Source organism: Mustelus asterias, chromosome 4, assembly GCF_964213995.1.
Source record: "Mustelus asterias chromosome 4, sMusAst1.hap1.1, whole genome shotgun sequence".
NCBI lineage: Eukaryota > Metazoa > Chordata > Chondrichthyes > Carcharhiniformes > Triakidae > Mustelus > Mustelus asterias.
Genome location: NC_135804.1, coordinates 90,302,124 through 90,329,266, shown reverse-complemented (window position 1 = coordinate 90,329,266; position 27,143 = coordinate 90,302,124). Strand labels below are relative to the sequence as shown.

The 27,143-nt window shown below is 44.9% G+C and overlaps 1 protein-coding gene across 4 annotated transcripts in view; it reads left to right on the top strand.

The window, feature by feature from the left end:
* tenm1 (teneurin transmembrane protein 1) overlaps positions 1 to 27,143 on the top strand; it is a 770,685-nt gene that overhangs the window by 550,992 nt on the left and 192,550 nt on the right. For all 4 annotated transcript variants that reach the window (XM_078211359.1, XM_078211358.1, XM_078211357.1 and 1 more), the window contains 3 exons: positions 2,356 to 2,457; positions 8,750 to 8,944; positions 14,702 to 14,902. In XM_078211359.1, the coding sequence (XP_078067485.1) occupies positions 2,356 to 2,457; positions 8,750 to 8,944; positions 14,702 to 14,902 (498 nt within the window). The remainder of the gene's footprint in view (positions 1 to 2,355; positions 2,458 to 8,749; positions 8,945 to 14,701; positions 14,903 to 27,143) is intronic.

The following is a 27,143-nucleotide window of genomic DNA, read 5'->3' as shown; positions in this document are numbered from 1 at the left end:
AGGCCTTTACTCAGCCCTTCCTCAATGACACAGTTGCATTCAGGAAATCATGATATGGGAAATTTCAGGTGCAAGCATGCTTCATATCCCTTTTTGGAACCACACATTAAAAAATCATCAACATGCTTGCCACTTGACAGGTGAGATCAAGCAGGCAGTGCTGGTTCCTGATTAGCCCTGGTATGCCCTATTTCAGGCAATAGCCCATGCTGGAAGAGCAACTTTTCAGCATAATTGTTCGATAGTTAATTCCTTCTCAATATGTTGCCACCAGGAAGCCCCTTGGCACAGCAAGCAGTGAGAAGAGGAGGTAATATCAGCAATCTCTATCAGAGTAAGGTTTGCTACTCATTTTGGCAGATATTAGGGTACACATACAGACAGGAGGGCTCAGAGCATCATCTGGGCAGCCTGACCATCATGTCATCTTTCCATTGATTCACTTTTTCTCCTTATGTGAAAGAGTCCTGGAGGTAAAAACGCCAATGTCAATAAAAAGAGTTCAACCAAAATAAATGATTACACCTGATACTAAAACTCCGGAAAACCAAAGTGCTGGCTGGAAACACAGAAACCCAAAACAACCCTGAACCTCTGAGCTGTAGTTGATTACATAGAAAAACACCCTTTTTAATCACCTCGAGTGAGCAGTATTGAACCCAAATGCCCAATCTGTTTTCAACTCTAAATCCTAGCAAAGACCGTTTCTGCAACCACTTCTGCACATTTAGTTTTAACATTGCTTCCAAATAACAGGAGAGGTTAATTATTGAATATTATTTTCGGTCATGAAACTTAATGTAAAGCAGTCCTTTTTTAAAATCTCCACCAAAATCATTTGGTGACCTTGTTGTCTCTACTTTCCAACAAAGCTGAAAAAGAAAGCCCTGCTAACAATGCCTCTATCCTTTGTGATGTATCCACAGTGAATGCAATATCTATTCTCAAAAATTGCTTGCTTATAACTGACAAAACCTTACAATTTGATTTAATTTGTCTTTAGGCATCATCATTTAGCCGTTTTGAATTTATTTTACTACGTGCCCACTTTTGACCCAAGGGAAGACTCAAGATAGTCTGAATCTTCCGAGCAGCAGCAATGTTAAGTGGGTTGCCACTGTGAATGGAGATTTTCATTCGCACATTTCTTCTGAGATCTTCCCATCCCAGCAGTTGAAATGTGATGTGCAGTATACCATGGGGAGCTTTGTCAGAGTGGAGTAGAGTTGGGTGAAGGCAGAACATGTCTCCTCCTTATCGTATCAGATGCTGTATGGTAAATTTAAAGGTCAAGTCTTTAAACATTAGTAAATGGATGAGTGAGTGACTGAGTGAGTTGCTGGGTCGGATGGGTAGGTAAGTGAGTAGTAGGTGGATGAGTGGATTGTCAGGTAGGTCGCCAGGTCTGGTCGGGGGCTAGTCAGGAAGTTGTGAGGTAGCTGAGTCAGGTGGGGAGTAGTCAGGTGTTCAGGGTTAGTGGGTTAGAGTGGGTGGTCAAGAGATCGGTGTTGGCAGGTCGGGTTGGGAGGGTAGTCAGGTGGTCATGGGAGTAGTCGGGTCAGGTCGAGGCTAGTCGGTTGATTGGGGAGGATAGTCATGTTGGGTCAGGGGATAGTCGGTTCATTGGGGGCATAGTCGGGTTTGGTCAGGGTAGTCGGCTGTTTAGAGAGGGTGTATTCTGGTTGGGTCAGGAGGCGGTCGGGTGGTGGGGAGGGGGAGTAGTAGGGTTGGGTCGATGGTAGGCAGTTCATTGGAGAGGATAGTCATGTTGGGTCAGGGGTAGAATCAGTTGACTGTGGGGGGTTAGTAGAGTTGGGTTGAGGGTAGTCGGTTGAGTGGGAGGTGATTGCTGTAGGATGGGTGAGGAGAGGTGGGGGCAGTACTCAGGAGGGGCAATGCAGGGATTAGCTGTGGAATTACCCAGGTCTCAGACTAGGTTTCAGTCTAACATTTCCTATGCTCTAATAACTAAATAAAGAAGTAGAAAACAGGAAAGGAGAAGAAACAGGAGGAGTGTAATATAATTCAGTGGTGGATGTACTCCCTGAGGTTTTCTTTCTTTATTTCTGGGAAATAAATTTGGTGTGGGCTGAAGAGCTGTAGAAGGGAGTGTTATTTTCAAAAGTGTCACGTATCACCAGTCCTGCGCAGAGCCATCTAGGAAATCAAAACTTTTTGAAGATTTGTCTTGTCCAACCCCAATTTAAATGCACTCTGTTGTTGGGCATTATGGTATAAGACAACATACCACATATGTATTATCACTATTAAATCTTGTTTCTAATAGAATTAAAAATTGGATTCATGCACAAAGTTATTCACCCAATATTTACTCAATGTTGTCATTACTTGTAGACTCGATGGATGAATGTTCTACCAATTGCAATGGGAATGGGGAATGTATCTCTGGCCACTGTCACTGTTTTCCAGGATTTCTTGGGCCTGACTGTGCACGAGGTAAAGCCAACTGTGGCGAGTTGTTGAGCAAATGTGAATGTATTGTGCTCTGCAGTCATTATTTACCAGCCCACACAGCAACTATATCAACTTGAAGATAGATTGGGGAATAATATGTCAGGGTAACTAGAGCTGGCAATATATGCGACTTGTGCCAGCATCACTCCTATTACATGAGAAAGATAGATCCACATTACTGAGGCTACATTTCCTGAATTCATCTCACTGGTATAGAATGGGGAAAGCTGATCCTAATGACAGCAATTACACCATGAAGAAGCAGAAAATTGAACCAAAAATGGAAATATTACACTATATATATTTGATGAGAAACATTTTGGGCTTAGTTTCTATGAGTTGCTGATGAGTCAGTGGTCTAGTCAAACCCAAAAACATTTAAATACATCAAATTAATCATCTATTCTGGGTGGAGTTTGTTAGTTTTTGACGATGTTTGCTATTACTGCAAAAATACTAGTTAAGCTTCCTGTGCAGACAGATCAGTAGATCCAATTGAACTTTGCATGCTATGTTTTCAGAATGCATAAATGTCAATGTGCATGCTGTAGTGAGACCTGGCTCGGAGTTTATGGTAACATAACCAACTTCTTGCAACAGGGTGATAGTGGCATGACTTACTGATATGAGGCTGATATCAATCTTTCAGATCAAGAGAAGATAAACACAAAGATCAGGCAATGTAGGCCCAGGGCTTTCAGGAAAAAGTCCTCTTTTTAATAACGGACTGCAGGACCAAGCTCTCAGAATGAAAGAAGGAATGTTTAATGCAGCTTTAAATTCACCAGGGAAGCAGTAATTGTACTTTATCAAAAGGTAGCAAAAGACATGGGGATCTTTGCTGTGCATGGAATTGCTTTTTCTGTCACTGTGAAGGTTACAAGTTACAATTTTCTTCACCACTGGTTTATTCTATTCTCTTGACACTGCTTACTGAGCATAGCCTAAGATTGTTGCTAGGCTGCTAGTCTGTGGTAGTTGTGACTCTGCAATGATTGGTTCCCTGAACTCCATAAACAGAAGCTATAACAGCGATGGTCTGAAGATGTCATTGTGACCTTTAATGTACACTACAGTATATTGAATCCCTCCATCTAACATCCAAAGAAACACCCATAAAATACCAACATGCACATTGGTATTCAGGCCAGATCTTCCCCTTACAACCAGGAACTACAAGTCCGGACATTGTGCTCCCAATTTCTGAAAGTCGGGAATTCCCACAAGATTTTGGTCTCCTGGAGTCAAGATTAGGTTGCAGTCAGGAATGCCGCCTGGTGGGCAGTTTGAAAGCTTGCCTCAGTTCACTGAAACATCACCTGTCATACACACATTTGTTAGATCCCTTACATTAGCCACTCACCCTCCAATCCTTCCCGATGTGTCCTTATATCCTCCATGTTCCCTCCATGCCCCTTTATATCCCTAATACCCTTCCATGTCCCATGCCTCTTCAGTACTCCTTCTATTGTTCCCATGCCCCTTCCATATCCCCCCCCCCCCATTTTCCTTTCATGCCCACCATGCATTCTCCACACCTACTCACTCAGTATCCACCATGCATAGAAGCAATAAGCCATTGACAATTCTGGAAAATCTTTAAAATGCTTCAGAAACTAGAGACTTTGAAAAGCTCCTTCAAAAACAAATGCTCATTTTACAACCTCATAAAAGTGTCAATCAAATGCAGCAATTCATAATATCAACAAATAAAGCTTTAGATGTCTTAAAACCTCTTAATCTTGTCCAAATAAACAAGCAAGCATTGAAAACCCAAATGAAATAAAGAATAATTATAACAACTTTGTAAATCTATCAATCAAACAAATCTAGCGCTCTTATTCAAGTTGTGTAAACACACTCCTGCTGAGCTGAATGAATTAGCCATTCTTGGAACTCAGTTAAGCACTCATGAGAATATCTGGTAAAGGAGATGTCTGGCCATCAGGACAAACTAGTTCTGTTGATTTAGTTGCAAGATGGTTACATTATGAATGCTTGACTGAGCTCCAAGACTGATTAATAGACTCAGTCCTGTTGGCAATGTTGAAACAGCTTGGAGGGGAGAGCTAGCATTGTTTGATTCACATTTTTTGAGTTTGGACTATTTTCTTTCTTTGTGGTTTTTCAATGCCTGTTTGTTAATTTGGACAAGATTAAGAGCTGTTAAGAGGATTAAAACTTTATTTATTGAAACAATGGATAGCAATGTTTGATTGACACTTTCAGGTTGATTGACACTTTATGAGGTAGTAAGAGTGGCAAATTTTTTTTGCAAATGAGATTTTCAAAGCCCGTTTGGGTATTTTGCCAGTTTAAGGAGCATTTGAAAGACTTGTCGTGTGGCTTGTTGATTCTGTATTTTATGAATACTTTGTGTGCATGGAGGGTGCATAAATGGAAGGGGCATCGATGAGTTGGAAGGTTTGAAGGGGACATGTGGGATGTGAGGTGGAATTGGCAAGTGCACTTGCATTTACATATCAAAAGATCCCCAGCGGCTTAGCAGCATGCCCCCTTCTTTCCCCACCTCCCACTCCACAAGTTTCACAAACTGACTCACCTGCTGAGGCTCCGACAGCTTACAAATCATTTCCATCATAATGAAAATAGTATGAGAGATGAAATTCAAATTCCCCCTCAGTTGTTAAGATAGTGACCCTGATGTCAGAGGACATACTTGTGAGATTACAGACTAGTAGGGTTCACAAGTGGGTTGTTGGTCGTGAATGGAGAATAAGTCTGAATTTCCATCCCTACAGGCCACATTTTACCCATTCCAGACTCAATTCCAGGCAGGCGTGCCATTGTAACCTTTAATGTATATTGAATCCCTCTACTTAACATCCAAAGAAACACACATGAAATTACAACCTTCAGGCCAGATCTTCCCCTTACAACCAGGAACTACAAGTCCAGACATTGTGCTTCCAATTTCTGAAAGTCGGTGAATTCCCACAAGATTTTGTTCTCCTGGAGTCGGGGTTAGACTGCAGTCAGGAATGCTGCATGGCGGGCAGTTTGAAGGCTTGCCTCAGTTCACTGAAACATTACCTGGCCTGCATGTGTTTGTTAGACCCCCTTGGGCCTGATTTTACCAAAACTTCCCGCCCGTTTTTGGGCGCGAAATCGCAGTAAAGTTGGGCGTCGGGCCTTTAACGCGATATGCACCCGAATCCGAGCAGATCGCGCCTTTACCGACACCCGGGCTGGACCCGTGCCCAGATCGGGTGCATGCATTTAAATCGACTGAATGAACCGTGCGCCCAACTGTACCACCAAATCCCACTTTACCGTCTTCTGGCCCGATCTGCGTCCGCGCTGTAACCGACCTGCAAAATAAAAGTCTGAAGTCGCCGCTGCAGCTTCCGAAGAGTGGGGTCAGAGACTGCAACGGCTCTCTGACCCACGTCATCCTCTGATCGGGGCGGGAAGGGGGTGGGAGGAGGAGAGGGGGTGTGACGCCTCATCCTCTGGTCGGGGGCGGGGGGGGGGGCGGTGTCGGCTGCCAGTCTGCAGCCGATCCCTCCTGGCACCATCACTGGTACACTACCAGCCACAGATTACTCTTCCCTGCAGGGGCAAAAGAGCGGGAGATATGGCTGTGGCTGGTAGTGTACCAGTGATGGTGTATCCCTTTACACTGTGGAATCGGCCACTGTGGAATCGGCGGGTTCTGCTTCATCTTCTTAGCGAGGAATCGCTTCATCCTGAAGGTTTCGTGGGATGGCATGGCCGCACGTCCACTACGGCAGGAGGCATCGGCCGCAGACTGGCAGCCAACCGCCCCCCCCGACCAGAGGATAAACATCAGAGAGCCGCTCTCTCCACTTTCTGCTTTTGTTTCGCGCCCGGACGCGCTCTGTCAGATTTTTTTGAACTGCGCATGCACAGTTCAGAGTTCCGATCGGTCCGGCAGTGCTAAGCCCCGGCCACGGCATGGATCGGGCCGGAGCCGACAAAACGCGTATGGGTGCGGTGCAAAGAGGATTCTAGGCGCGGATCTATTTGATGCCCAGATTCGGCACTTAAGCTCAAAATGGTAAAATTCCCCCTTATCTGAGCCACTCACCCATCAATCCTTCTCAATGTCTCCTTATATCCTCTATGCTCCCTCTATGCTCCTTTATATCCCTACTGCCCTTCCAAGGTCCCATGTCCCTTCAATGCTCCTTTCATTGTTCTCATGCCCCTTCTATATCCCCCATGTCCCTTTCATGCCTCACAACACCAGGTTAAAGTCCAACAGGTTTATTTGGTAGCACAAGCCACTCGTTTTCGGAGCGCTGCTCCTTCGTCAGGTGAGTGGGAGTTCTGTTCACAAACAGGGCATATAAAGACACAAACTCAATTTACAAAATAATGGTTGGAATGCGAGTCTTTACAGGTAATCAAGTCTTAAAGACAACGCAGAGTCACTGAGCAGAAACTGATAACCAAGTTCCGCACACATGAGAACGGCCTCAACCGGAATCTTGGATTCATGTCACACTATCTATAACCCCCACGACTTGCCTGGACTTGCAAAATCTCACTAACTGTCCTGGCTGGAGACAATACACATCTCTTTAACCTGTGCTTAACCCTCTCTCCACTCACATTGTCTGTACCTTTAAGACTTGATTACCTGTAAAGACTCGCATTCCAACCATTATTTTGTAAATTGAGTTTGTGTCTTTATATGCCCTGTTTGTGAACAGAACTCCCACTCACCTGATGAAGGGGCAGCGCTCCGAAGGCTAGTGGCTTGTGCTACCAAATGAACCTATTGGACTTTAACCTGGTGTTGTGAGACTTCTTACTCTGTTTACCCCAGTCCAACGCCAGCATCTCCACATCATGCCTTTCATGCCTGCCATGCATTCGCCACACCCACTCTCTCAGTATCAACCATATACAGCAGTAATAAGCCATTGACAATTCTGGAAAGTCTTTAAAATGCTTCGGAAACCAGAGGCTTTGAAAACAAATGCTCATTTTACAACCTCAAAAAAGAATCAATCAAACACAGCAATCCATAATATCAACAAGTAAAGCTTTAAACTCCTTAATTAAAATTCAAATTCCCCCTAAGTTTTTAAGATGGTGACCTGATGTCACAGGACATACTTGTGAGATCACAGACTAAGGGTTTCACAAGTAGGTTGTGAATGGAGATTAGGTTTAAATTTCCCTCCCTGCAGGCTACATTTTACCCATTTCTGACTCAATTCCAAGCTGCGTGGGAGGGGAAATTCCAGCCCCTTGCCTCTCTGCGTACATACCATTTTATTTTTTCAAAAAGACGAATTTTGACCCAAGCACGATATGGAATATGGACCAATTGCACTGATCAGTGCATCACTTGAACTTGCTCAACTAAGATTTTTGATTTTGATGGATTGTTATCCTTAGGGGGACACCAAAGTATATTACTCCAGAGAATTTTCTTAATTGTATGTTGTTGACCTTGTTTCACAGAGGTGAGCAAACTGTTGGCATGGAACCAAATTTGATTTCCAAATAATTGACTTCGGATACCAAAGAGTGAACTGCTGATGTGTCTCAGAGTGAACATCCTCAATTTAAGTGAACATATTCAATTACATGCATCCCTTGTAGTTTGGATTATGAGCTAATTGGTAGTGTTAGAGTGATCCCAGTGAACTATCTTCTCTTTTTCAGCATAGGCAATATATTCAGGTTTCCTTATTCATTATTCAGCGTAAAATGTTTTGTACTCGACTCTCCTGGGATTAGTTAAGGCTGTGAGTAGCTGAGCCATATAGACCAAGCCAGGCCTAGGTTTGATTCCAGGTCTTTGTTCGGTTACTTTATCCCGAGTACTACCACTTTTCTCAAGAAGTCAGAGCCCAAGTTTATTGATGAATAACAGTTACTTTTGGTGAGGTTTATGACAGGTAGACAGTTCTACTGGAAACTGCAAACTGGCACAGAACTGTTTATTGCAAATTAAGGGAGAAAATTCATTTTTAAAAAGACATGAGACCTTTGACCTTTTTCAACGTAACCAGATACATAACCATAATACTTTGGTGTACCATTATGTATTCTTGTATCATCCTTACTGGATCAATATAAAGATACTGTCCATTCGTGATCAAACGCTAAAGGAATATTAGCATTATTCTTAGCAAAATGAAACATTCAACAAAATTTATAATACTGTTAACATTCAGAAAACTGCTGGCATAATGCAGAAAATGTGAAACATGCAAGAATGAAGTTAGGCAGCCTCTATTGATGCTGATATATTATTTTTACCCATTTTCAGACTCCTGCCCTGTCCTCTGCAGTGCAAATGGTCAATATGAAAAAGGTCACTGCTTGTGCCACAGTGACTGGAAGGGACCAGAGTGTGATGTACCAGGGGATCAATGTATTGATCCAACCTGCCATGGCCATGGCACATGTGTCGGAGGGCTTTGCATCTGTGTCCCTGGCTATCGAGGCGAAAGCTGTGAAGAAGGTTGGTCAACTATTGATGTTTCACATCTTTAAAGATTTGTTTCCTAGACTACAATAATAAGAAACATAATGATGGTGCAAATCCTATGTGCATAGCAAATAATACTCATAAAAAGTGTGACTTAGGATTGCATCTATATGCTCGTGCTGGGTGTGTTTTCAGTGGGGGGCATGTAAAATAGGGCAGCTGCCTACTTCATCACCTTCCCACCCACCGCCATGCTCACCCCCATGTGTTGGTACTGATAAAACTTCCAGCCAATTGGATTGGTCAGTTGCTCCTTGGGGTGGATCTCCCTCCCCAGTAAGAGGCAGAAGTTCCGCACACATTATTTAGCCTACTCATATAGCTGCAGGTCATGGTGGCATGGGGGGTGGGGGCGGGGAGATGGGGGGGGGAGGGCGGGGGGGGGGGGGGGGGGCGGGGGGGGGGGGGCGGGGGGGGCGGGGGGGGGGGGGGGGGGGGGGGGGGGGGGGGGCGGGGGGGGGCGGTCAACCCATGCCGTCTTCGTTTCCAAGGGAGAGGCGAACTGTCTACTGTACATCTCCCACCACCCATCCCCCCGCACTAAATGCTCAACCCTTAAAGCTGATAATGTAGTATGTTGACACTGAAAGAACAGTGACTTCTGACTAGACCCTTAAATTCATCGGAAAATAGAGCTGATTAATCCATGTTCATGCACCGACTCAGAATTTATTTTATTTTACTTGCTACGTGAAAAGAAATTCCACTCCTGGTACTGAATTTTACAGGCCATCCATGGGCAGGTGGATGTGCCATAAATTAGGGTGCTGTGCCATCCATGGAGTACTCACCACTGGCCCACCCACCCCACCCCCACCATAATTTTATGAACAGCAGGGGAAGCATCAAGTGGGTCACCCGCTCATGGCCCAATTAAGTGGGCAATTAACGTGGCTGAGTGGGGCCACAAGAGATGATTTCTGATGAAGGGTCATTTACAAATGGTATCTGACTTGCTAGGTATTTCCAGCTTTTTCTGACTTTAGGTCAGAGTTATGGTTGAGCACTCTTTATTTTGTGCCTCCTATATTGGGGGCCTGTTTTACTTGCTGCTTCATTCCTTGGTGGCCTGCCCACTATTAATGCCTCTCTGTAACCAGCCATTGGCTATTTACATACCAAAGCACCCTGGGGTGACCTACTGGATTACATTCTTCATCGGGACAAATAATTTTATTGATTGCTTGGATCCATTCAGAAGCCAGTGTTTTATCTAGGACATATAGTGCGAAATGATAATACTCTTGGAAACAAATGGCACTTTACACAGTTGATGTGGGCTGTCACACTGCCCGAGACACCTGTCCTAATCATGTCCAATTTTCCTCTGACGAATATATCTGCTTTTTTTCCCCCAACACTTCCCCAAAAAACACAAACTCAGGATCATCAGCATGAATCTGTATTCCCCTGTTCCATGGAACAGCACATTGGTACATCAGATTCTCCATTGTGGGCCATTTGTAACAATGTGCGCTTTGTTCTATTTATTGTTAACTGACAGTGGAGTACAAAAAGAAATGTCATATTCCACATTATGATTTATTTTCCACTACCATGTGTGTGCATGAAAACATTTAGTTCGGGATCAAAATGCTTTTATCTAAAACATAGCGATGAAACACAGAAACACAAACCCTTCTCAGCAATCTATGAGACACCATTCATAATATAAGCTAGAAAAAATGTCACACCAAGGTCACTTTTTTTAACTTTCCAGACTGGAGGGTTTTGGTGGAGTCTCTAATCTCACAGCATAATCTGTAATCTTTCGCTTCATTACCTCCACCTTGCACCCTATTTCATTGCACTGTGAATGAGGGATGTTTCAGTGTAATTCATTTTTCTCTCTTAAGTGGGAGATGTTGCTGCTACTGCGCTGGGTGCTAAATACTGGAGCCGAAAACCTCACAAAATAATACTGCCAGGGCCAGAAGCAAGATCATTGCTTTTTGGGTTTTAAGGAAAAATGAATGGAATTAAACTCATGCAAGTTACTGCGTGAGCTGTCACAAGCATTTCTGTTCGTTGATAAGGTCATGATATTATTCGCGCTCACATCTCATTGGAGCATGGCACTGATCCTTTAATTAATGTTTTCAGCAAGCCTTGTTATTTTTCGTGGCATTTCCTCTGGCTGATTTAGGGAGTCTGGCACTCGAGGAATTCTGTAAGTAATAAGGCAGCAACCAGGACCTCATGGGTGCAATCACAGAACCAGGAACCTTATGAGAATTGTAGGAATTTTTGTAAGCCTATGAATAGAACAGGTCAAAGTTTCGTATTGTTTGGTCTGAATGAAAGTACTATAAATGGTCAAACAACCTGGTCCAGGCCTTATTTTGCTGGGGAACATGCCATCACATCAGATGAGGGATAAATTCTCATTCGGAGTTATCAGCTATTTTTCCGAACTGAGGGCCCCAAGGTTTCCATGCATATATCTGAATGACTTCTGAATGTCTGTAAAGGTTGTTGACAAAAATTCAAGAGGTACAAGTAGCTGGTTAGCTATTCCATAACCACAAGCTTTCAATTTCAGGTTTGATGTAACTGTCATTCTGTAACTTTTCAAGTGATGCGCAAAAAACTGACTGTTTCATTGTCCCCAAGACGAAAACAGAACATTTTGTGGTAAATGTTAGTGAATCAAGCACTAAGTGCTTTCAGTTGTATAAGCATTTCCAACCTCCACTTCACTTCCAACAGCCTACTTGGCAGCAATACGTTGCTGTGCTGATCATTTTCGCAATGGTTTTTCTGGAGTATTAAGATATAGCCTTCTGCAATTTTGCTGCAATTTACCAGCGAATTGTTACATTTTTCAGCAAACATTTTGCAAACAGCTCAACTGTAATTTAAACAAGTGATGTCACCAGCAAATGTACCTTTCCCTTGCCTCCCCTGTCAACATTCCATATGGACCATTCTCTCCGTGACACCCTGATCCACTTCTTTATCACCCCCAATACCTCGTCCCCTTCACATGAAGAGCTGTAAGGACTTGGTCCTTTGTCTCCTCCCTCCTCACCATCCAAGACTCCAAACATTCCTTCCAGGTGAGGCAGGGATTCATTTGTTTTTCTTTCAGCTTAGTCTACTGCATTCTCTGCCCCACAACATGGTCTTCGCTACACTGGGGAAACAAAACCCAGGCTGGGTGATTAATTTGCAGAACACTTTCATTCAGTCTGAAAGTCTAACCTCGATTTTCCTGTTGCTTAAGTTTAAGCTTATTTATTCGTGTCACAAGTAGGTTTACATCAACACTGTAATAGATAGAAAAGATAATATAATAATATATTATATCTATTCTATCTATCTACTGTAATGAAGTTACTGTGAAAATCCCCAAGCAGCCAACTCTGGCAGCTGTTTGGTTACACTGAGGGAGAATTTAGCATGGCCAATGCACCTAACCAACACGTCTTTCGGACTGTGAGAGGAAACCAGAGCACCCGAGTGAAACCCACACAGACACGGGGAGAACGTGCAGACACCCCACAGACAGTGACCCAAGCTGGGGATTGAACCTAGGTCCCTGGCGCTGTGAGGCAACAGTGCTGACCACTGTTACTGTCTGTGTGGAACCATCCTCCCATCCATTGACTCTGACTACACTTCCCACTCCCTCAGCAAAGCAGCCAGCATAATTAAGGACCCCACCCACCCCGGACATTCTCTCTTCCATCTTCTTTGTCTGGAAAAAGATACAAAAATCTGAGGTCACATACCAACCGATACATGAACGGTTTTTTTCCTGCTGCCGTCGGACTTTTGAATGGACCCACCTTGCATTAAGTTGATCTTTCTCTACACCCTAGCTATGACTGTAACACTACATTCTGCACTCTCTCGTTTCCTTCTCTATGAATGGTTTGCTCTGCCTATATAGCGTGCAAGAAACAATACTTTTCACTGTATACTAATACACGTGACAGTAATAAATCAAATCAAATCAAAAACTCACAACCCTATTAAGACGCCTAATTATTGAAGATAGCAATTACAAACCACAGATTTTATTTAATAACTTTTATGCCTTTTTAAAAAATCGAATCAAACCTTTAAGATAAAAGCAAATTGCTGTGGATGCTGGAATCTGAACAAAAACAGAAAAAACTGGCAAATCTCAGCCGGTCTGACAGCATCTGTGATAGAATTGAAACATTAGCTCTATTAGAACTAATGTTTCGATTCTGGGTCACTCTTCGTCAGAGCTGAAGACAATAGAAGATAGGATGAGATTTATACTGTTGTGGTGAGCTGGGCGGATGCTGTGAGGGCTGGATAGAGAACCAGTGGTTAGCGGAGATGGGAGAGATTGACAAAGATGCCATGGACAAAAAGACAAAGGGAATGTAAATGGTGATGATCATAGCTGAGAAGGGTGCTGTTGGTGACCCATTAAGAGATCAGAATGTGTAACTAGCAGAACAAAGGGAAGCAGAATGTCAAAGTTCAACCTGAAACATTTAGCAGATCGCCCCAGTGGGGTGGGGGGAGATGGTAAGCTTTCACATGTACATTATTGACAGCCAGCCTTCCACCATATCATTGGCTTGCCCAATCCTTCTGTGTGATCAGGCTGCTTGTCCAACATGCAGTTCTAGATACACTTCAATTTCCTCCAATTAAATGTTAGGAAGATCGAAACCATCCACTTCAGACCCTTTCTAAAAACCCACCACCGATCCCACCCTACTCCCTGATCACCGTTTCAAACCTATTTGATTCTGTGTTGAGATTTCATTGCCATACCTTTCCATCTACTAATCATTTTCACCTCCATAACATTACCTGCCCCTGCTCCTGTCCTGCTGAAATCATTGCTGACACTTTTGTCATCTCCAAACTTGACGAACCTAATATTCCCTGGTCGGCCTCCCATCCTTCGTAAGCCTCAGCTCATCCTTGTAAATACAGCTCATCCTCTGTAAATCTCAGCTCTATTTCCATAAACCTCAGCTCATCCAAATTTCTACTGTCCTCACCCCCACTAAATTCCATTCATATTTCACCTTCATGTTTGATGATCTATGTTGCCTGCTGGTCTCCCAATACCCCAAAATTTAAAATTCTCCATTTTTAAACTCCCTGCAGACATTTTGATTCACCTTATCTCTGTGAACTTTCCTTGCCCTACAACTCTCCAGGAATTTTGTGTTCGTCTTTTGCATATGTCCCACTTCCATCAGCAGCCGTGACCAATAATCTATCAGGCTCCAAACTTTCAATTCTCCCCCAAAACGGGCGGCACGGTGGCACAGTAGTTAGCACTGCTGCCCCACAGCGCCAGGTTCAATGCCCAGCTTGGAGGACTAGCTGTGCAGAGTTTGCACGTTCTCCCAGTGTCTGCCTGGGTTTCCTCCGGGTGCTCCGGTCTCCTCCCACAGTCCAAAAGACATGCTGATTAGGTGCATTGGCCATGCTATATTCTCCCTCCATGTACCCGAACAGGCGGCGGCGTGTGGCAACTAGGGGATTTTCACAGTAACTTCATTGTCACTTTATTGTGAAACTAATAAATAAATAAACCACTCTTCCTCTTCAGCTCTCTCTCCTCCTTTAAGAGTCATATAACTGTTGGCCAGGCTTTGGATGACTTCTCAATCTTTGGTTTACAGTTGACTTTCATCTAATTATATTTTTTATATGCCTTTTGCTTAATGTGATTATTTTATTGCAAGTTGCTGTTTGCCTTAAGCTTTTTTTTTCTTTTTTCTTCAGAAGACTGCTTGGACCCGACATGTTCTGGCCATGGTGTGTGTGTACAGAGTGAATGTCACTGTGCTGCTGGCTGGGGAGGCCTCAAGTGTGAAGATCCAGCAGCTGTTTGTCACGAGCAGTGTTCAGGCCATGGGACCCTATTGCCAGAAACAAACACTTGTAACTGTGACCACAACTGGACAGGATCTGACTGCTCAACAGGTAATTACTCATATTATCTGCCAATTTAAAAATTGCCATTCACAACCTGTTTTTCTCGATTGGCACTGCGCCACTTTTGTCCACATTTGGGGAGAGGGAAATGATCATAAGTTAGAATTAGAAAGCAGAATTTAATCCAGGTAATGGGGGTCTCACCATCTCCTCACAAGCCAGCAAGAACCTTATGTTGCCCCTTAGGGACACGTATCAAATCAGAGCATTGGCGGCACCATGGCGCAGTGGTTAGCACAGCTGCCTCACCGCGTCAGGTTCAATTCCGGCCCTGGGTTCTCCGGGTGCTCCAGTTTCCCCTCAAAGATGTGCGGGGTTAGGTTGATTGGCCATTCTAAAATTGACCCTAGTGTCAGGGGGATAAGCAGGGTAAATGAGGGTTACGGGAATAGGACCTGGGTGGGATTCTGATGGGTACAGACTTGATGGGCTGAATGGCCTCCTTCTGTACTGTAGGGATTCTATGATCTATGATATGAGAGGCCAGCAGCTCTTTATTTCCATAATTGCCACTGGGGCAGCGATGGTAGCTGTTGGCAATGTATCCATCAGCAGCCCAGGATTAGTGAGCGGCTCAGGCTAAAGGCGAGTGAGAGCAGGATGGAGATTGCTGAGTGGGCGGATCATGGAAAGGGGGTAAGGGGTGGTGGGGAGGAGGAAATCAGAGCCAAAAGCAGGGGTAGCTTTGAGCGCCCCTCCCTATCTGATGCTGGGTCGCTTAGTCTTGCCTAAAAACAAGGGAGCCCTTGCCCCCACAAAGCTGCTGACAAACCGGGCTTGCTGGGCAGCCTTCAGGAGGTGTGGGAAAGCTGTGTGTCTCTCATTTGATCCCTGAGGCACCAATAAATTGGAGTCAGTGACAAGCCCAGGCCTGAATGTTGTCCAAGTCTCGCTGCATATGGGTATAGGCTGCTTCAATATCTGAGGTCTTGGTAGGGGTGTTGTACATTGTGCAGTCATCTGCAAAAATCCCCACTTCTGACCTCATGATGGAAGGAAGGTCGTTAATGTAGCAGCTGAAGATGGTTAGGAACCCCTGCAGTGATATCATGAGATATCATGGCTCCTACAACCACAGCCATTTTCTTTTGTGCTATGTATGATTCCAAGCAGTAAAGAGTTTCCACCTGATTCCCAGTTACTTCAGCTTTGCCAGGACTCCTTGATGCTACAAATATATAAGGAACGATTTGGTTCATTTCTAGCGAGAAAGGACTTAGCAATAATGTAAAACACAATAGGAATGGAGGATTGATCTATAACAATGGAAGGAGTTTCCAGGACATAATGACCTTTTTCCAGTACCTAAATGTTCTTATGCTCAGTTCTCTCAATATAGCATTTCTAAATGCAGACCTAGATTAAATGGATGTATTCTGGTAGATGGCTATATACATGGTAAGGCACAGACAAGCAGATATCACTAAAATACCAAGCTGGATCATACCCTTTATTTTCATTGCAATGGAATCTAATCTGCTGATTTATCAAGGTTATATCATGATTACAGATACTTGACATTACAGTGTAACCTTCATTTAAAAATAGTAAGCTGCAGAGGAAACTGAGGAAAATGGGTTGAATCTGACAGTTATATTGTAAAAGCCTGCAGCTGCTGATTACACACTTGTTAATTTGACGATCTGTGAAAAAACATGCACACGGGGCATCTTTCACTGTCTTTCATTTCAGACAACTGGATTCACAGCAGGATGAAAGTCAACTTTCAAATTCTGCAGTTCACAATTGGAATGAGTTGGGGCACTCCCTCACTCCCGGCTCCTAAAGGTTGTAAACTCATAGCCCAGCATTGCATGTTAGTCAATACTAATTGGCAATTTCACTCAAATATGCTGTTGGGGCTGTTTTCATACACTTAGAGGTCATTTCATCATTCCACAGAGGTACTTAAAGTTATAGAGAGATTGGGTGGGATAATTCGAAGCTGATTGCTTTCAATGGTTGAGCCTGGAATGAGGGAGACACTGAGACAGATACATGATTTAAAACAGAAAGCACCTAGGGGAAATCTTTTCACGTACTAGGGTTATGAGGCTGTTAAGCGCAGTACTGGAGTTGATGATTGAAGCAGAGACCATGCCAACTTTTAAGAATAAATTAGATGGGAAATTGAAGGAAAGGATGAACAAAAGGATATGGGAATAGGGCACGCTCGTGGGATTAGGACTACTCTTTTGGAGCCGAAATACCATCACCGGATGATTAAACCATACAATTTTTGATTTCTTTAAAATATACCTGTGGAAAGTGGCTGGCCTGTTAAAAATGAATTGATTTTACTTTGTTGCATAGTACTGAAAAGCAATAATGTTAAATTCAGTTTATCATGTCCTTCAATCACAATTATTATTTTCAAAGATTACCCATTTCTTAAATGGCTTAAATGCTTCAGGAATTTCACGTTAGAGAAGGATAGTTATATAGCCAGTAGATGCGTATCTGTGATCAGCAATCAGACAGTGAGAGTTATTGATCCGTCTAACATTGAGAATATACCAATGCATCCCGAACCTTTCACATAACCTTGGAAGTTAGGGCGGCACGGTGGCACAGTGGTTAGCACTGCTGCCCCACAGCGCCAGAGACCTGGGTTCAATTCTGGCCTCGGGTTACTGTTTGTGTGGAGCTTACATATTCGCCCCATGTCTGCATGGGTTCCTCCGGGTGCTCTGGTTTCCTCCCACAGTCCAAAGATGTGTGGGTTAGGTTGATTGGCCATGCTAAATTGACCCTAGTGTCAGGGGGATTAACAGGATAAATATGTGGGGTTACAGGAATAGGGCCTGGTTGAGATTGTGGTCGGTGCAGACATCATGGGCCGAATGGCCTCCTTCTGTACTGTAGGGATTCTATGATTAGTGTTGCCAGTTAACAAAGAGAAAATGTGTATGCTCATACAAATTCTCATGTGTTATTTTAATGGATGTTTTAACCTGTTTTGAGTCAAGCTTTTAAAGGTTGCATTAAAATATTGCACAGAGGGATGTTATCTGAATATGTTGACTAATTTCTTCTCTCATTAAAAACAAGAATTTCTATACTTACATACTTAACATTCTGCAAATATAGGGCAAAACCAGCCGAACCTATTCATAAGAGATTTGACTCCAATAATTGCTACGAGTATTGGTCACTTGTATTCTTCTATTAAGTTGTGCCTCCTATTAATTTGGATAATGCAGAGTAGTTTGTAATTACCGTGTGTGTTGGATTACAGCCAACAGCAACATACCGCAATCAGTGGTAAATATTTGGTAACATGACCCCAAACAGGATGAATCAAGCACAAAGTGTAATACAGTAATACTAATGGGAATCAACAAACAGCCTGCTAGGGGAATTAATGAGCATCTCGTAATGCAGTATTAGAGCTGGAACCAAATGTTTAAATTTTCAATCTATTTTGGAGATTATTTTTCCTGTTAAAAACCCATGCTTTTTGAACTGAAGTAAATGGGGAAAAAAAGTCAAGCAAGATGTAAAGCATTTGCTTTTCCATGTTTTTCACTGTGCAATATGAATTTGATTTAGTTCCGAAGGAGATTTGGATGTGCAATAGTTTTGAGAATATATTTTTTTAATTCAACAATTTTAGTTCAAATTTAGCCATCTGTTCAAATCTCAATGAAACACTTTTGGAATTTTCTGAATCCACTTACATGACATGGATTTGGAATCAATTCGGTACTGATCTGATCTGTATAGATGGATTGAGGGAAATAGAAATGTTGCAGTATTCTCTTTTAGAGGAAACTTAAGAGATATTGCTCATACAATGTAAGGTGAGATCACTGACATATCTGTCTCTACTTACATCTGACCTCCAAAGTATTGTACTATGTAGAAATTCTTCTATATCAAAGCACCATTGTCCCTGCAACTTGTAAATGCTAAAGATAGCTATTTTAATAATAAATGTGAAGCAAAATGCCAAAGAAGTGGCCATCATTGCCACAGAATTCTCCCGCTTCTCAATTGCATTAGCCCAAGTGATAGAGTAATGTATCATCCAGTAACTAACAATTTCACTGCTGATATAAATGTAGAAAAGGAGCTTCACCCATGGTTACGTTATTAAAAATCAGTTATACCAATTATGGTTGATATTGTAACTTCTGAATGTATTTGCTTAATGGAAAAAATGGCATACTAAAGGGTAGTAATTGGTATTTTTAACCACTTATATTCTATACAACACTTTTGCAGCAGTATAGTTTAGACACTAGTACTTCACCACTGGGATTGGTACATGGATTCAAATCCATCCAGACTAACAGGATTAATGTCTCTTCCGGCTATGTGGTTCCATTGTAAAATCAATCTAAACTGCTGTAACTAAAGCAATGATTGGGACTAATGCAGTGTCTGTCTGCTAGCTTGGTTCAGTTGGGGTAATAAGGAATTTGAGGTTTGAGCTCTTTAGCTGGTTGGCATTCTAAAGGAGAACTGCACTGCCAGAGGTACTATCCTTCAAATGGATCCATCATGCCAGGCTACTTTGTGCATTCTCGGACAGGCTTGGTTTAGAAATGGCTGAGGGCAGTGGAAAGAGTAGGAGCAAGGAGGAGAATCAAGAAGGGAAAGGACTGAATGCTGACCCATGAAATTTAAAATGACCAAAAACAACAAAGCTGTTGAGTTGTAGCACCTCTGCCATTCATCAAGAAGACATTATTACCATAAGAATCCCATCCAGTCTCAGCCCAGCTTTTGTGCTAAACATGAAGGAACATAAAAACTCATTTTTAGCTTATTTTCAAAAGTTTAATTAATTATAAATTTATGAAACCATGTAACAGTGGCCCACTCACAAAACAATGCCATTTTTTGTTCCTAACAGCAAAGCACAGAACTAATTTTACTAATGATTCAATTTTCTAAGGATTAATGTTTCATAGTTTAAACACACATTCTGAAGGAGAAAGATTTATACTGTATCTATGCTGTATATCTAAGTAAACAACTTATTACAACCATGAGGCATAAATTGTAAGTATGCCATAAATTAAAGCCAATGGTTTAATAATGAACTTGGTGGCAAAGAAAGACGACCAGTTAGAGCATTTTAATCTGCTTGCTTCCCCCATTCCCATTTCAAAAATCACCAAGAACTCTCTGATTCTGTCATCAAACACCGTGCCCCAATATTCCTCTCAGTGACCAGGCACAATGGAAGGGAAAAGGGAATAATGGGGATGATTTTCAACTGCATTTCTGTAAAGGTATGGCTGCCTGTTGAATATTGGGGAAAAAGGATTGCTAGCCCATTGACCACTCAATATTCCCCAGAGCGATTTTCAGGCATTCCTGAAAACTAGCAGAAGCAACAAATCTGTGCCAGTTGTTGAACCCCATTTTTAATAGCAATAAATTGAACATGCTCTGCCTTGAGTTTATTTATTAGTGTCACAAGTAGGCTTACATTAACACTGCAGTAAAGATTCTGTGAAAATCCCCTAGTCCGCACACTCCGGCGCCTGTTCGGGTACACTGATGGAGAATTTAGCATGGCCAATGCACTTAACCAGCACATCTTTCAGATTGTGGGAGGAAACCGGAGCAGCCAAAGGAAACCCACGCAGACACGGGGAGAACGTGCAAACTCCACACAAACAGTGACCCAGGCCAGGAATCAAACCCAGGTCCCTGGCTCTGTGAAGCAACAGTGCAAATAACTGTGCCACCATGCCACCCTAAAACTGCTAACCAAGTGGTCTTAAGGGGACAATTACTGGCCACTCAAAATTAGTATGCTCCAGATTTTTGAGAGGTCTCAAGGAGCATTAATACTTCTGGATATTTGTCAAGAATTGACCCATTGGGCCTGTTGTGTAGCCCTCCCTCAGAATGTCTCATCCCTCCTTTTCACCCAACTGCACCAACTAAGCTCTGCACTTGAGGCAAAGGAGTTCTGTTCCTAATCAATAGGCTTCTATCGAAATGCACCACCATATCACCAATGATATGGAAATGAGGGCCAATCAAGAAAATTGGATGAAATATCAAAATTATCCCCAACACGCTATGTCAAAGAACAAAGAAAACTACAGCACAGGAACAGGCCCTTCTGCCCTCCAAGTCTATGCCAACCACGATGCATGGTGGCACAGTGGTTAGCACTTCTGCCTCACAGGGCCAGGGACCTGGGTTCAATTCAGGTCTCGGGTTACTGTTTGTGTGGAGTTTGCGCATTCTCCCCATGTCTGCATGGGTTTCCTCCAGGTGCTCCAGCTTCTTCCCACAGTCCAAAGATGTGCGGGGTAGGTTGATTGGCCATGCTAAATTAACTCTCGTGTCAGGGGATTAACAGGGTAAATATGTGGGGTTACAGGAGTAGGGTCTGGGTGGGATTGTGGTCGGCGCAGACTCGATGGACTGAATGGCCTCCTTCTGCATTGTAGGAATTCCATGCTTCTATGATAAACTAAAAAGAACCTTCTGCCCTTACTTGGTCCATATCTCTCTTCCTTCCCTATTCATGTATCCATCCAGATGCCTCTTAAATGTTACTAATGTACCTGCTTCCACCAGTGCATTCCAGACGCCCACCACTCTCTGCGTGAAAAACTTTCCCCACACATTTCCCTTAAACTTTCCCCCTCTCATCTTGGGGCAGCATGGTGGCACAGTGGTTAGCACTGCTGCCTCACAGTGCCAGGGACCCAGGTTCAATTCAGGCCTCGAGTGACTGCCTGTGTGAAGTTTGCACGTTCTCCCTGTGTCTGTTTGGGTCTCTTCCGCGCCCTCCCACACTCCAAAGATGTGCAGGTTCGGTTGATTGGTCATGCTAAATTGGCCGTTAGTGTCAGGGGACTAAACATTTGGGGTGAAGGGATAGGGCCTGGGTGGGATTGTGGTCAGTGCAGACTCAATGGGCCAAATGGCCTCCTTCTGCACTGTAGAGATCCTATGAACTTGTGCCTTGACCTAGGTACAAACCTCTGACTATCCACCATGTCTATGTCTCTCATAATTTTGTAAACCTCTATCAGGTCTCCACTCGGCCTTTATCTTTCCAGTGAAAACAATGCTGGTTTATTCAACCTTTCCTCATAGTCTTTCCTGCTTTTCCTGGAATTCCAAAATAGAGTGAGGCATGAGAAAGTCCCTGCAACAAATGCAGGACAAAGGTAATAATGGTGTTCCTGGTCTTTATGCCTCAGGTTCCTTCACCTGAGCCAAAAACTCATAATAGTCTTCACTTTGGCTCCTTGTCATTTTTATCTAGATGTGCAAGTTGTGGTTGATACCAACAGAATCATTACAAAAACAAAGATATTCACTAAATCTAGAAATAGCCAAAGAAGAAAGAACTTAACAGCCCATCATCTTGCTTTTGAATCAGTCAGAAAAAAAAATCAATGCATAACTTCAACCCAAAAAGGTGGAGAGTAACTGAAACTGAAGCACTTCAGTAGCGTTTTATCAGCACTAATTTGTGGGATGAGTGGATAATGATGGTCACCTGATTCAGGCAAAAAGTGGATTTGATGCGGTTTCCCAGCTCTTGCCACAGTCAGGTCATCATTTTGAAATGAAATCATTAACACCTAATCTTTCAGCTCTTCTTTTGCTGCTGTCATAATGAATTTAAATTTCACAGTATCTTTCAGAGGATATTGGAAGCATATTTTTAAACTGAGAAATCAAAGTAACGGGCCATGGCATTGTAGACCACCAAAGCTGAACACTAGTAAAAGAGATTAATTAATCGGCAAGCAGTGATTAGGTGACCACCACCTTGGATTTTAATAGTTTGAAGGCAGTACAAGATGCTTTCACAGTCGGTCCATGTTGGGAAAGTTAGAACATAGAAACAAAGGGTGGAATTTTCCCACCCCGCCCACCGCGGGAATCATGGTGGGCAGGACACGGACCACGCAAATGTCAGTTGACCTCGGGCAGGATCTTCTGGTCTTGAGGCGAGTGCAGCTGGAAAATTCCACCCATAGGAGCATGAGTAAGCCATTCAGCCCATCAAGCCTACTTCACCATTCAATATGATTGTGGCTGATCCTCACACGATAGGTCATTCAGACTTAAAACATTGGCTCTATTCTCTCTCCACAGGGGCTGTCAGACTTGCTGAGATTTTCCAGCATTTGGGGAATTTAAATTCCAACATCTGCAGTATTTTGCTTTTATCTCCACTTGATCCCCATATCATGTGATGTCAGTGGCATTTAGAAATCTGTCAATCTCTACTTCAAACATATTCAATGACTGACCTTCCACAGCCCTCTGGGGTAAAGAATTCCAAAGGTTCACAACCCCCTTAAGTGAAAAAAAATTATCCTCATCTCGGTTCAAACTAATTTTGAAATTGTGGGGCGATTTTCTCAAAAGTGCTGAATTGGTGAGTAAACAGGTTTGGATCACGACTGTTTTTCCAGTGCAACTTCAGACCCCAATCTCCCCACTCTGTACAATGCAGAAGTTACAATCGTGAATATCATTAAACGCTCAGGGGACGGGGCCTATTTGTGCCAAAGAGCCTGAAATCGGCAGGATGAGCGGGAACCCGCGCATGCACACATCTCTCGGGGATCACTGAAAAGACCTCCCAGCATCCAGATCACTGCCATTCAACCCCCACAGACAGCATTGGCCTCATCGCTGGTTTCCACAACCCCCCGACAGACATCGCTGGCCCCCACACCCCCCCCCCCACAGACATTAGTGGCCTCATCGCTGGCCCCCCTTCCTCCATACAAGCATCACTGGCACCCCTTCCCTCTTCCCATTCCCCCTTCCCATTCCCCCTTCCCCCTTCCTCTTCCCCCTTACCCCGACATGGCTGCCCACTCACCCCATGCCTCCAGATAACGTGGGTACCTCATCCCTCCATCCCTTGAACATACTGACTTCACTTCTGCCCTGCAAAGAACTTGCATTGTACTGACATGCATAACCCCAGTTTGCGAGCATTCCCTCTCTTGAATGGGAGCCCTGAGTGTAGCACCCCCTCCTGGACACAGCAGCTTATCGATTAGGAGCCCTGAGTACTGCATCCCCTGGATACAGCAGCTTATTGAATGGCAGCCAATCAGCACCCTGAGGGATGCACGACACTCAATTGAAAGCAGCCTTCAAAATTTCTCACAAGGATTTGTTGCCAACGGGCCCTTGACCGGCCGCACTCACTGCACCTGCACTCCCCTAATAATCCAGAGCTGTGTATAAGCTGCAGGAATGGACACACAGCCAGTCACGCCATGAAGATATCTTCGAGGAAATCTGTCCCAAGATTCACTGAGGTCAACCAGGAGCACCTGCTAGATGCCATGGAGGAGAGGCGTGAGCAGATCTTCCCCAACCAGGGCCCTCGCCCAAGGGGTGCATCCACCATGGCATTGTGGGAGGAGGTGGCAGACGTGGTGAATGCCAGGAGCCTGACACTGCGCTCTGGCCGGCAGTGTCACAAAAAACTGTACGACCTCCTTCGAGCAGCAAGGGTGAGTGAGCTTCCCACTTGGAACCCCGCACATGCTTGGCACGGATCTCAAAACAGGCTTAGACACCTGAAGGTCATGCAACAAGTTACCCTTCCCCCAGGAACAGAATCTAACCTCTTCCTCTTCCTCTAACCCCTCAATGAACACCGTTCAGTGGAGACCATTTTCCCTGAAACTGCCAGCACAACGCCTGAGACACAGGCATGCATTGCACACCATGCACTTCAATATATTAATGCTTGCTATCCACCTTACATTCCCACAGGAGAAAAGCACACATAACCAGCGGGAAACTGCACAGACTGGTGGTGGTGTGCCTGACCTGCGGCAGCTGACCAGCGTTGAGGAGCATGCCATGGAGCTGGCAGGGGGAGATGGGCCTTCCCGATTAGTCACCGACAGTCAGGTCGGTGTCCAGCATGCAAGTGAGCATCAACCTAGGTCCTCCTCGAAGTAAGTGCGATGCTGCATAGAATGTTTCACCTCCCTTCCCCTAATGTGTGTTCTTTATTGCAGCTCTGGACCCAGAGGAACCCGGCCCTTTGGGTGTTGCCACTGCACCCTGCTGCTCTGGAGCAAACTGCCCACGACCCCATGGATGACACCTCGGAGGGAGGCACTGAAGAATCCCCCGAGGACAGCACCACTGAAGCGGCACAGGCATGTACCACACAGCCCACCAACTCAGAGTATCACCACGGTGGGTACCTTTAGTGTTGAGGTTTCTGGGTCACTAACTGGTGAGCACATCACAGACGCTGATGCACATCGAGTGGAGGCGGGCACATCCGTGGGCTCGGGCACACTGAGGTCTACCAGAGGCGAGGATTCAGCTGTCTCCAAGCCAGATGCCGGGCCTTGGGGTCCATTCATCCCAAGGCTGGTGGAGATGCGTCAGGAAACCCGGGGAGTTGTGGAAGGGCTGTCAGCAGCCATACTGCAACTGTAAGGCTGTTTAGGGGAGTCAAACAGAGTGCTGTTGCAGGAGGTGGTGCCGACACAGCGTACGAACCAGGCCAACACTTCAAGGGTGGCGACCGCAGTGGAAAGTCTGACTCAGGGGGCTGTCCTCATGAGTGTCAGGGTCCAGGCCATCATGAAGACACAACGGGCCAAGGGCAAGAGTGTTGCCAGCATCCAGGAGGCACAGCATCCCATGGCCATGGTTGTCGGGGGCATATGGGAGACACTGCTGGCCATGGCTGGGACTCTCGCTGGCATTCTGGAGCACAGCAAGCCGTGGCTGTGAGCCTCGACAACTTAGCCCAGTCTCAGAGGGGCTCTGGAGCCTTGCTCACTCACAGAATGCTGTAGCGGAGGGGCTCTGTAGCTTGGCCCAGTCTCAGAGGGCCAGGACTGAGAGACCATAGACCATGGGGCAGATACATCTGGGCCTCCAGTACTAGCAGAGCCAGGTGACGCCAGAGCTTCTGGAGCTCAGTCCAGCCACCTTGGCATCCCATGAAGTGTCCCCGGGGCCTCTGGGCACCCCAATGGAGGAGGAAGGGCTTGAGCCCATGCAGGGGCCTTCCACGCAGGAGATCCTGGACATTCCAAGACCTTCCGATTCCCACCTTCCTCACATCAGGGCATCTCAGGGCCAGCTAGATGAACAGGGTGGCAATGAAACAGTGCCATCCGCAAGTCAGCCGTCCAGGTCCTGGCCACCCAGGGGACATCCGCCAAGGGCATCACAGGCAACGGGACGTGCATCACAGCTGGGCATCTCCACCTCCGATGTGCATCCTCGGGTAGCACATGGAAGAAGCAGTAGACCGCGCAATGTTAGAAAGTTGTAGTTCACTAAGAGGGCACGGGTGAAGGTCACCAGTAGTCAGGGTTTATTCATCAATAACGTTAAGAGCACAATAAACTTTTATTTACACCTCACAGCTGTGACTAATGTGTCTCTGAATTCACCCCCGCCCACGCAGAGCTGAGTGGTCCCCATTCCCAAGCATAGAGGTGCTGTCTGTTGTGCCTTGGAGACTCAGCCACATGTTACAGAGTACGTACCCTACCTTCCCCAACATCCACCAGACCGTTGGAGCAAGTGCCACCGCCGCCGCCCCCCCCTCCCCACACCACCACCACTCCTCTTCCCCCAAATTGGCCAAAAACATCCCCAATTTTTACAGCTACATGGGCCAGGGTGGCAGCGTGCATTCGGAGCACAGATAGGAGTCAGACTTGAGTGGCACCAGGGGCAGGATCCCAGTGTGCACAACAGCGAGTCGTCATCATCCTCCATCCTTCAACGAAGGCTCGCAACCATTGTCAGCCCAGGCACATTAACAGGTTTGGATGTTTCTGGGGGATAGGGTGGTGAGCCTCAAATGAATTGCGGGGCCTGTACCTCCCTGGCCTCGGCACCCTCCGCCTTCAGTGCACCCTCTCGGGAGCCAACTTACCCACCTCCCCCTGTGGTGGTTGCAGCCCCCTGTCATTCTTCCTGAGGGACTGGTAGTGGCTGCTCCTGCGGTGGTCTCTCCACGCCCACCACCTCCTGAGCCACCGCAACCATAATGGCCAGCTCCAAATCAATCAGTCCGAGATCCATCTCCACAGTAGGGTTTGGAAAGAGCATAGAATGACGGATTATTATCATTGGCTGCATAGACCCAGCACCACCCCATTCCCTCACTTGGGCCAGTACTCACACTTGTGGGTGCCGGCAACACCACACAATCCATGGTGCCATGCATGACCCGATTAGGGTTGTGTGAGATTCCCATCATGACAAATGCTGGCAC